General features: G+C 38.7%; 1 protein-coding gene across 1 annotated transcript in view; it reads right to left on the reverse strand.

Moving 5' to 3' along the window:
• PHLDB2 (pleckstrin homology like domain family B member 2) overlaps positions 1-12,500 on the reverse strand; it is a 111,848-nt gene that overhangs the window by 44,736 nt on the left and 54,612 nt on the right. Inside the window, exons 4-5 of the mRNA XM_011355526.2 lie at positions 9,310-9,453; positions 7,920-8,057 (exon numbers count right to left, since the gene is read on the reverse strand). Coding sequence (XP_011353828.1) covers positions 7,920-8,057; positions 9,310-9,453 — 282 coding nt within the window. The remainder of the gene's footprint in view (positions 1-7,919; positions 8,058-9,309; positions 9,454-12,500) is intronic.

Here is a 12,500-nt window from a genome sequence, read left to right on the forward strand (position 1 = left end):
TAAAATAGATAGATAAATCAGATGGTGCTGCAGGCTTCAGAGATTCTTGATTTTTACATGTAAAATATTAAAACTGGGCATTATTCTTTCCCCCAGATTTAAATCGGTAAATTCACCTATTCTAATTACTATAGGCACACGGATATTTTCCAAACACCAAATTGGGAAAAAGCATAACACTTTTTTTTTTATTTGTAAATCTATTTTCGGAAAATACATAAAATGAATGTTTGATTAACAAATTTAACTTTGTTGAAAAAATAAGATTTCAAGGAATTGGAACACTCAGGAAAATACAGGTGTACAAGGGAACATTTATAAAACCAAGAGTAGAATGAGACTTCCCTAGATACATGGCTACTTCCCTGAGCACTACTGACTTGTCCTCTCTTGAGGGACTGGCAAAATTCAGCTAAGTCACAAATTCATTGCTAGACTCTGCCTATTTTGTATATTTAAGACTGATGTTCCTAAATTGTATATACAGCCATAGGTAAGTTATTCACAGGCAAATCAAAGTAGAAATAAGTACACAAAACTGGGCCTATATTTGATTCCATGGTGAGTTAGCTGTTCATTCACTCATTCGGTAAATATTTATAAGGGGACTAGAGGTAGAGAAAAGGGAGAACTTGATCGCCGTCTTCATAAAATATAGGCTATTTAGCTCTGTGATTCTTAGCCCTGTCTGTACATTAGAATAACTTAAGTGAGCTTTTAAATATATTATTTCCCAGGCCTCCACATAGTCAGAAAGGTCAGAGAACAAGCGTTTAAAAAATCTCTCTAGCTTTTCTCATATGCAGCCATGTTGAGAACCACTGATTCAGCCACCCAGGATAATGTGAGAAGCAAGGGCAATTAACTACAATTTTATTTTTCTAAGTAAGACCCGGGATCCTAATATGGAATCCACCAAAAATTGTTTTTAAAACATTTGACCTCAGTATCTTTAATTCATAGTTTAAAAAGCCTCTCTTACAGGTAACATTCCAATTGTTTTTGTCCCAAATTTTTATATTCAGATTAAATGCCTCAAGAAAACTAAATGAAAAATGAACTTGAGAGATTCCAGTATTCAATATATACTCAGAGAGAAATGATGCATTTCAAGATCAGATGTAAAATGATTCTCTTCTAATAGAGAAATGGTCAGGAGTGGTTATTTATACGTTTACCCTAAATAATTTGAATTTGTACACAAGAATTGCCAATAACCTTAAATGAATGTAATAATCCAAAGCTTGTCATAGGACCACTTACTTTTCTAGATCTGCGGTCAGAAGACAGACCTATGTTTCCTTCCTTTTAAGTTGTATTCTTGAAAGAAGGAAATAAAATTTAACTTGCTGCTCTATTTCAATTCCAACGCTACATAGAAAATTCTTAAATACCAATGAAAAAAGCATTTTATCATATCTAAGTATGAAATACTTATTAAGCAGATGGTTCAAGGTTACCCTGAAAATATGCTTACTTTATTAGTTTGCATGGCTGCTAGATAAAATAGACAACACCCAGTTAAATTTGAATTTCAGGTGAACAACAAATTCTTTTAATGTAAGTATGTCCCAAATAATGCATGAGACATCATTTTATCAAAAAATTATTGTTTATTTGAAATTCAAATTTAACTAAGCATCACACACACACATCCCACATTTGGCTAAATCTGGCAACATTATTAGCTTGATAAGGTTTTTTTGAAAATAAGAACGACTTTTGTAACTTCCAAACTATTTAGCATGGAATCCAGTGCACGCTAGGTACTCAAACCATGTTTCATGAAACACTGGGTCAGGTTTTGAATTGGTACAATGATGTATTAAAATTCACAGTTCCTAAGCCATCATTTTAAATGGAGGTCCATCCAAAATCCTCTGATGAATCCCCTGAAAATCCCTTTCCTTCTATTTCCCAAAGGCTGTGGGTTCATAAATTAGGCAATTGTTTTAGGCCCAAAATCACTTATCTGAAATTCTTAAGGCCAGATGTCTTCCAGATTTCAGAATATTCTGCATTTTAGAGTAGTAACATATAGCTTATATTATGTGGCATTTCCAGCGAGGTCTTAGGTAATACCTTGAGCTCAAATACATTACAATTTCTGCAGCCACTTAGACATATTCATACCAAGTGTAAATATTAATCAAAGTCAGGCTTCGCAACCAACTAGTGTCAACCTTACAAAAAAGCTTTTTTTCTACAGAAAACTCTGCAGACTTTGGAATTGCAGAGGAAAGAAATGGACCTATTGTCAACAAATGGTGATTGTTGAGAATCCATCCTCTGTCTGCCTCTAAGGAGGGACATCCTTGTATTTCTCAGGATTTTTTTCTTTTGATTTCGATATTTTCATTACACAATTAATAGATATTTAGTGCAGAAAAAGTTGGTAATTCAGAACACTAAGGATTTATGTAATCAAACAACCACCAGAAAAAAAAACCCTTTTCTGGAATCCTGTCGATTTAATCCTCATATCCCATGATATATTTCCACTTCCTCTGACCACGGAGCTAACTTTGAAATGTAAGAAAGAAGCACGGGAAGGGCTCGGTCCCTCTGAACACTGACTGTGACTTGGCAAAGGCTCTGCGCTCAAGAGGCATTAGCACTTTGCCGAGGAATTCTGGCCCTGGCTCCTGTCCTCCCCTGGCTCTGAAGGAAAAATGAGGAGGAAGTAACAGGTACTTTGGCAAGATAATAATGGGGAATAACATTTAACCATTTAAAACACAGTGATATATGCTGAGTGTAGAAAAATAAGTAAAATAATTTAGGCTTTTATGCAGGAATATGTTGTATGACATAGAGCAATTTAAGCTTTAGTTCACACCTTTGTGTTTAGCTATAAAAGAGTGTGGCCCAGGATGGCTACACGATATCATAGGCCATCTGTGTGAGGACAGATCCTTAAACATAAGGCTGCTTTCAGCTTTATGATTACCATGTGGTTAATGGAAATACTCAACGAGACCATGAAAGTAGAGCCTTTCCTTCACCATTTTACTTAAATTCAGTACAACTGATTTGATTTTTGAGATGAGACACAGATAATCCAAAAGCAGAGGAAATTACAAAACTATTTTTCGTTTTGAATTCTTAATGTACTCACATATAGACAAAGACAGAAGGAAAATCTACACAAACCAACCCGTAAGTCAGCATCTTTCCAGCACTTGCCCCAAATTGGGCTTTGTCTTGGAGGCAGGAGTGGAAAGAAGGGAAGCCGGTTACACACCAGGCCTTTGCCCAGACTGAGCTTCACGGTTCTGGTGGCTCCCCTCATCTCAGTCACCAAGTCCATTAAACTCAAACAGTTCACTAGTGCAGAGGTTAACAATCCTCTCTCCTCTTACTCTTTGCTTACCGCTTCATCAAATAAATATCTCTGGGTTGATGTTCAAGTTAGATACTTATATTTGTACAGGGTTTATCCATGTTAATAGAGACTCTATCTGTGATGTAACTACGGTCCAAGAATACAATAGGCAGGTGGCATTTAGCTCAGGGCCACATGGAAATAAGCTTACTGGTGCTCTTGACAGCGGCACCCACCAGTAAGGACAGTGACAGGTCAGCCCAGGGAGCTGCTGCAAAAATATTCAATAAATATTTAATTGAATATATTATTTATATTTTATGTTGTATATATAATTATGTCTATAGTTTATATTTTATATAGTAACATATAATAAGTAATAGCTACCTAAAACATAGTAATTCATACTAAGTATGTCAAACAGAATGATAATACTGAAGACTGGTCTTGAGAGTCAATGAAATGACATCAATAATTTCACAGCAGGATTTGAACTCTGAGGTGTTACTAAAACTTCTTCCTATGTCTCCAGGCCTTGCCTCCAAAAAACTAGAGCCAGGCTGACAGGATGTGCCGTCGACATCTGAATTGGAGCTAGCCCAACAGGGAGATCTTTTCAGGTTTTGGTTTTCTCATTCCACAGTTTATATCTGTATAGGTGTATAGAAAAAGAAACGAGATCCAAGAGGGCAAAGGTCACTTCCTCCTTCTGTCTTACGCCTTGGATCGACCGGCAGCGTGATTCCAAGCCCACTGCCATGTGCACACGGACAGACCATTCCAGCTGTCCTGGAACTTGGCCGCATGCAGCTCTTCAGCAGGTGTTTGGCTCAGTACTTCTGTTAAGGCTCAGCCTAGACTCATCATTAGCAGGAGATCAAGGAAAATATTCCCAAAGGATACTGTGGTATTCTGGCATCTACCATGAGCTGGGTAAACAGCGGATAACACTGCCTTACTTCATTTCACAGGCTAGAGACGGAAATAAATCTCTAACAAGCCGAAACAAATATAAATGATAAAATGAGATTCGTAAAAGGACTAAAAGTACAACAAGGAAAACATAATCTGAACTAGAAAGGTCTGGAAAGGTTTTTCTGGAAAACTAATACCAAAGCTAAGCACAGAAAGACAGAACTAACAAGCCATGGAATATGAGAAAGGGACTTCCAGGCAAAGCAGATAGATCTACAAGGGACCTTTTGGGGGGTGGGGTGGGAGAATGGATCTTTAAACAAAGAGAAAGAAGGCCATGGTGAGAGTGGTGTGAAGAAGGGAGAGTGGTGACAGAAAGGCACGTGACAGGTAAAGAGTTTAGATTTATACAAAATATAGTGGAACACAAACCAGAGTGATATAATCTCATTTATATTGTATAAAAAAATCACTCTGGCTGCTGTAAAAGGAATCAAATGAAAATGGGAGAAGAGATTTTGATGGTTTAAAAGGGAATGCTGTTCATGAAGATGCAGGGAATCTGAAGTCATTGAGAAATATTTTCATAATCAATTGGATGTGGGAGTAATGGAGAAAGAAGTGTCAAGATCTACTTCCAGGTTTCTGTTTGGACATCTAGGTGGATAGAGATGCCATTTCCTGGACTAGGAAAGTTGTAGGAAAAATAGGATTGGAAGGGGGCAGATACGTGAAAGTCAAGGGGAAAGATAAGATCAAGAGTTCAGTTATGGGACGTCCAGATGGCAATACCTGTGAAGAATCTGAGTGCAGATGTCGGGTAGGCCACAGGATATGAGTCAAAAGTTCAGAAAAGGGGTGTAGGCTAAAGACAAACATTTGATAGTCACCAGGATATACAGGTTATTGAAAGCCATGGCGATAAAAGAATGTGAGGATACAAAATGTGAGAGTTCAGATCAGAGATGAATATTCTTAATTGGTGCAATAGAAACAGAGGAAGAAGCAAAGGGAACTGAGATGGAAAGGTCAGATAAATAAGTAAGAGAAGAGAAAGGAAACCAGATGAGTGTGGTTCAGGGTGGCAAACAGGTAGGGAGGTGGAGGGAGGTGTCAGGAAAAAGAGTTGTCTCCTGTCTTGTATGCTCCTCAAGTATACAAGATCACAAGAGGACTGAAAAGCACCTAGTGGGTTGAGCAGCACCTTCAGTCGTCTTAACAGGAGCAAACCTGATGGAGAGGTGGGAGTCTAAGCCGACTGAAATGGGAGGAATGGTTAATTGGGAACTGAGAAAGAGGACACAGTGTGCTAAAAAAAAAAAACTGTTTGAAAAGTTTGGTAATGATGAAGAGAAGTGAAGTGAGGTAGTAGCTGGAAATTTTTAAATAATAATTTTTAAAAATAAATAATGTTGGCGTGCTGATAGTAAAGGTCCAGTAAAGAAGAAGAGGCTATGGGGAGAGAGATACAAAAAGGCTGAAGACCTTGAGATGGTGGGATGGCATGAGGCCCAGAGCACAGTCAAAAGTACTGGTCTTTGAGGGGAAGAGAGAATCTTCTTTAGTTGTAAAGAGATGAGATGCTTCTAACTTCCCAGAGAAGTAGGTGGTGATATCATCTCAGAGCCAATGGGAAGAAAGGGGACCAAAAAGATATGAAATAACTGTATCATAAAAAGGTAAATTAAGTTTATTTGAGAAGCATAGTAATGCCACCAAGCAGGACTGAGTCTATTTGAGTTTGGTTGTCAAGAATATATAGTAACATCATCTAGCCCAGTTGGTTTGCACTTCCCTCAATCTCTTCTGGAATCCCTCACTCAAAGCCAGTTTCTGCCATTATTCACACCATGTGATGACAGACAATAATCCCACCTTCCAAGACCAACTAATCCCCTAACAGCTGCATGAACTGATCCTATACTTCAGGCCCCCACTGTCCCCTCTTCTATGCATAGCCTCTATCAAGCCATCAAAACAATAATAAGGAAGGAGGTGATCTCCTTGCTTGTTTCTGCCATGTTCCTGGAGTTTCACCTCTACCTTAGGGCTGGATAATACAACACAACTGTCCCTGGGAAGCGAGATTCAGCATTGTCTCAACCTGCTTTACTTTTGTGTAGAATCTGATGCTAACTGATAGACAAATAGAATTTGTAGGCCATGCCATGTATGGGCTATACAAAGATACATAACTACATGGATGGGGAAGGCAGAAAGGTTCACTGGGAACATGATACCCCATTCCTATGTCACACAAGTTATCCAGAATGACATAAACAGTAAAATACTAATAAGTTCCAAAACAAAGACATCTGATGCCTCCAGTGAAAGATTCTTGCTGTCTCATTGCAGAATCTTTGAAAAGCATAATCCCCTTGTACTGAAGAACTAGACAATTAACCCTTTGACTTGGTTTTGAGCTTTAAAAAATATATATATACCTATTACCCAAATGAGTTCATTACTATTTCAAAGTCTGGGCCTAGAAGGAACATACATAAAATTTAATATGAAAAAGCTGTGCAGTTTCATCTTGACAAGCAGGCAACCAAGAAATTGATGTGTAGCTTTTAATCTGACTTCAATTTCTGACAATATCTATTCGAGTTCATTCTCTGGCACCAAGATCAAATACCTTTATTTATAGGTCTCAAACAAAGAAGAACCTATAAAAAGGAAGCCACATTCAGCAGAAATCCTTTCCACATATTACCACTAGAACTTACTCAAACTGAAATTGTTTACTTTTTCTCAGCTTAGTAGAAAACATGATGAGCAAGGAGGAATGTCTTAAAGTTCATTTTGCTTTTTCTTTCTCAAACTGGGACTTTATTTTTTAGCTGAGGCAGAGTTCAGCTCTAACTAAATCAGCATGTGAGAGGAGAGTAAATAAAATATTTTCCAGAGAAAATAAGCAAATAAACAGACAAACAAACAAACAAAACCACAACTATCACTCTGGATTCTAAAAACTGCAAGTAATTTTTCATACTTTCTCTAGCAGATACTACCTAACATTCAGGTTGTAGTCTGAAATGTATAAGCAAGATCTTTTCCAAGGTAAGTGTCAACTGTGTCTCACAGATGGTTTTCACTTGGCAGTGTGTGAGGATCTCTTGAAAACTGCAATGCATTTTTCAAAGAGCAGTGCACTTGCATTGAAGACCATGCAAGGCAAGACAGGTGAGATGAATGGTTCCCATTCATCTTTTTAATAAACAGAAATGAAAAGAAATAAGGCAACCATATTCGAATATGCTTAAGCCACCCCCACAGAGCACCAGTGGTAAAGAAGTTCAGTATATTAAAACAATTATTACAAAACAAAACAAAACAAAACAAAACAAAACAAAACAAAACAAAACAGTAAAATCAGAGGAGCAAAAAGGCCGATGGAAAAAAAGCAATTCGCTCATCTCAGAGGGAAAAGCTGCCGTGAATATCCGCTTGAAATTATACAGGCTCTATTCTCTCAGCATCAGCTGCTCAGTACTTGACAGTTCTTAGCTGGTGAAACTTACCTCATCTTAAGACTTTTCTCCAGTGCCACTGAGTCCAGGAATTGGACACATGATTCCCAAACCATGGTAATCCACATGACATTTAGATTCAATGAAATGAGACCACTATTTGCACCCCGCCCCCCAAACTGCATTCAAATGGAATTTTCTTTTACCTTGGTCTTTTCACCAACAATGTTCTTTTCCAGTTCTGCTATCTTTCGGTTTAGATGATCCAAAATCTCCTTCTCTTTCATAAGTTCAGTTGTTTCCGATTTCTGCTCTCCATCCAAAAGAGCACATTCCATATCCAACTGAGGACACAAAACATAGCTCAGAGGTGTTTCACCTTCAGGGAAATTCTCAGCTGCCCACTTAGGAGGTATATTTTTAACAGCTATAAATTTCAAAAAGTACTAGTGTATCAGGTAGATTGTGGATACTACAGAACATTTCAGAGAACCCACAGGAGACTCAGATTTCCCATATAAGAAAGTTGGAGAGCCCAGAATATATTTGCTAAGAAAACTAGTTATCATTTTTCTATGATAACCTCTTTTCTGCTTACTTTTCAAAATTACTTTGCCTATGTGCTTAGATTCAGGTTCAAGCTTGAACCATCCTGGGAGCAGTCAAATGTCTTTCTTTGTTTGTCCCTAGAGCATGGGAAGTGAAAATTACCAGCCCACCATGCAAGCACTGTATTCCTAGCAATGCCAGCAGGAAGGGCTTCCAGGGTTTGTGCATAAACTGACAGGTGTAGTCTCCTTTCACTTATGGGACTATCTGCATCATCTGTGAGTACAGACACACAGATCCTACCTATGAAGAATTATCTGCTCCTTCTCATTCCATGGAAGTAATGTAAAAATTATGCCTTCTTTCAGTTATAGTTATGATTTTATAACTATAATTTTAGTTTGTCTGTATCTGTCTCTTCCTTGGTTTCCAAACCTCTAGAGAGCTAGGTCTATGTTTGCTTCACATGTAAATCCCCTCTAGTACTAACTTAATATCCAATTCACAGTAAGCTAGCTTAGAAAATGTTTGTTAGATTTCAACTCGAACACCTAAATGCATGATACTTCAGCTTATAGATCTTGTAGCAAGTCAGAAAGCATATACAGTAAGTTCTCACTTAACATGACGATAGGTTCTTGAAACTGTGGCGAAATGACATATAATGAAATCAATTTTACCGTGGGCTAAAGAGTTAAGTTCCTATACTTTCTCATCAACATTAGAACAGAAAAACGTTAGAACAAAATCATGTTGAACAAAATTATTAGAGGACCTGCTGTACTAGTTAAGACAAAATCAATTAAAATACTGTACATTAAAAATGGCTTAATATGATTATCTCTTCTTCTTTAAAAAAGAGAAGAAAAAATAAATGTAAAAAAAGGCATTTTTACTATATACATGTACCCACTGAACAAAAGTTTGCTCATGTTGACTTCTATATATTCTGTTTTCAATGCTTATGCCTTAATGGACAGAAATATTTTTAAGCTAAGGGAAAGAAAGAAAAAATGGAAAAGGAAAAAGTGAACTCATGGTTTATACCTCTCTAGAAGATTCATCCATCTGGTCATTTATATCTTTGATTTTTTGTTCAAGTTCCTCAAGGTTGTTCAGAATTGCTATTCGGGTCTCTTCCATTGCAGCCAACTCCTGAATCCTTTGTTCTTCACTTATGCCCTCTGGGGTCTGTAATTAATCAACGCAGAAAAAAGCTATTCACACTTCGATTCCAGACTTTCCCAATCTGTACACCAGCCAGAGGTCTAATGTTTCAGCCTCCATGCCTATTTGGATTTTAAAAGCATCCCTGTGATGGTTTATTTGGAACTCTGCATTTTTCCCACAGATACTCAGCAGTTAGGTTCTTAGTTTAGCTCATAGAAAGCAACTTAAACTTATAAATTCATATCCTTTTAAAGCCGAAATAAAAAAGAGGTTATACAGATGAGAAAGCTGTTGTCCATAGTAATTGTAGTGACTTCGAGATTTCTGGTCAAGATGGCAGAATAGGTAAATGCTGTGCTCGCCTCCTCTCACAGCCACATCAAAATTACAACTACAGAACAACCATCATTGAGAATCGCCTGAAGTCTAGCTGCGCAGAAGTCTTATAATGAAGGAGATAAAGAAGAAGCCAACCTCGAGGCTAGTAGGAGGGGTGGAGATGTGGAATGGACTGGTCCCACACCCATGTGTGTCAGTTAAAACTCAGGGGAAATATTGCAGCTGTGGAGGTCCCCCTGAGGAGCGAGAGATCCCAGCCCCACACCAGCCTTCCCAGCCCAGGCTTCCAGTGGCAGGAAGAGAAGCCCCAGCAACTTCTGGCTGTGAAAACCAATGAAGATTACAGATTAGTGAGATGGTGGGCCACTAGAGTGCCAGCTGTTCCTCTTAAAGAGCCTGCATGCTGACTTACTCCCTAACAGATTCACTTGCTCTGAGCTCCAGCTCTGGGGCAGCAACTCAAAAGGTGCTAAGGACATAGGAGGAAGAACTGAATTGTCTGGCTTCTGGGCGAGGGCTGGAGGGGCAGTTTTCCTCTAGACAGGACTGTTGGCAAAATCCATTGTTTCTTTTTTGAGCCCTGCCCCCTCCTGGTGTGCAGACACAGGCAGCCACCATATATGAGTCTCCATCAATCTGGCTAACACTAATCGTCCTCCCCAGGTGATTCCCTGAGACCCAGCCCCACCTAACTTGCAGGCCCCCCTAAGCCACTTCCAATGGGTTTTCCATACAAATAGCCTGTCTTGGCTCATGCTGCAGACTTTCGTAAATTCTCTTAAAGGTTCACAAACCCAAACAAGCAGCATTGGGCCTTGGCATGCCCCCTACCTCTCTCTAAGCAGCCCCAAGCCCAGCAACGGCAGCAACCAGCCTTGGTTTATAGCTTAGACTCTCCTGGATGGAAGACATATGTAGATTGCCTTGTGGCCCCAGGCAGGGCACAAGCAGCAGCTGAACTTGTCTTATGACATGTCCCTCCTAAAAAGCCCCAAGGCCAGTACGCCCTGCAATCAGATTCCTCCATAGCACTGAAGCACCACCAGTCCACCTCCATAGATGACATACCTAAAAGGCAGACTCAGTAGCACCAGAGTCCTGCTAAAGTGAATTCTGCTCCATAGGGTCAGCCCTTGCACAACAGTTCCTCCACTGTAGTCACAGGCAGTCCTCACAACCAATTAGCCTAAAGGTCAATCTTTCCCAGTGACATGCAAAAAGCAACTAAGGCTCAACTAAAATAGGAGGGCAAACACAACCCACACAAGGGACACACCCGTAGCACCTAGTTCAGATGACCAGGGAGACTGCCCCATTGAGTCCTACAGGACATCTACTACATAAGGCCACTCTACCAAGACCAAGAGATATAACAGCTCTACCTAATACATATAAACAAACACAGAGAGGCAGCCAAAATGGGGATACAAAGAAACATGTCCCAAATGAAAGAATGGAACAAAGCTCCAGAAAAAGAACTAAACAAAATAGAGACAATCAATCTACCAGATGCAGAGTTCAAAACACTGGCTACAAGGATGCTCAATAATCTCAGTGAGAACTTCAACAGAGATAGAAAACATAAACATGGACCTAGAAACATAAAAAAAAGAACCAGTCAGAAATGAAGACTACGTTAGAGAGAATCAACAGTAGTTTAGATAAAGCAGTATAGAAGATAAGGTAGCAGAAAATATCCAATCAGAACAGAAAAAAAAAAAATCCAAAAAAATGAGGATAGTTTAATGGGCCTCTGGGATAACATCAAGCATACCAACATTCACATCATTGGGGTACCAGAAGGAGAAGAGAAGAGAGCAAGGAATTGAAAACCTATTTGAAGAAATAATGACTGAAAACTTTTGTAACCTGGTGAAAGAAACACGTACAAGCTCAGGGAGCGCAGAGAGACGCAAGCAAGTGAAACCAAAGAGGGCTCCACCAAGACACATCATAATTAAAATGCCAAAAGTTAAAGATAAAGAGAGAATCTTAAAAGCAACAAGAGAAAAGCGGTTAGTTACCTACAAGGAAGCTCCTAGAAGACTGTCATCTCATTTAGCAGAAACTTTGCAGGCCAGAAGGACTTGACATAAAATGTTCAAAGTGATGAAAAGCAACGACCTACAACCAAGATCATTCTACTATTTAGAAGTGAAGGACAGATAAAGAGCTTTCAGACAAGGAAGAAGCTAAAGGAGCTCATCACCACCAAACTGATATTACAAGGAACGTTAAAGGTACTTCTTTAAGAAGAATAAAAAAAATAAAATAAAAAATATAAATAAAAGGATGGCAATAACTACATGTCTATCAACAATTACTTTTATTGTAAATAGATTAAATGCTCCAATCGAAAGACATAAGGTGGCTAAATGAATAAGAAAACAAGACCCTTACATATGCTGCCTTGTTATAAGAGACTCACTTCAGATCAAAAGACACACACAGACTTAAATTAAAGAGTAGAAAAGATATGAACATGGGGAAAAAACGGTGTTATTTTGCCACATGGGTGGCAAAATGGTGTTATATTGCCACATGGGTGGCAATACTTATAACAGACAAAATAAACTTTAAAATAAAGGCTATAACAAGAGACAAAGAAGGACCCAGTAATCCCATTTCCGGGTATTTACCTTAAGAAACACAAAACACTACTTCGAAGGGACAGTGAATCCACATGTTCCTTGCAGCATTATTTATAAGAGCCAAGATAAGAAGATGAC

The sequence above is a fragment of the Pteropus vampyrus genome, unplaced genomic scaffold (assembly GCF_000151845.1).
Source record: "Pteropus vampyrus isolate Shadow unplaced genomic scaffold, Pvam_2.0 Scaffold1, whole genome shotgun sequence".
Lineage (NCBI taxonomy): Eukaryota > Metazoa > Chordata > Mammalia > Chiroptera > Pteropodidae > Pteropus > Pteropus vampyrus.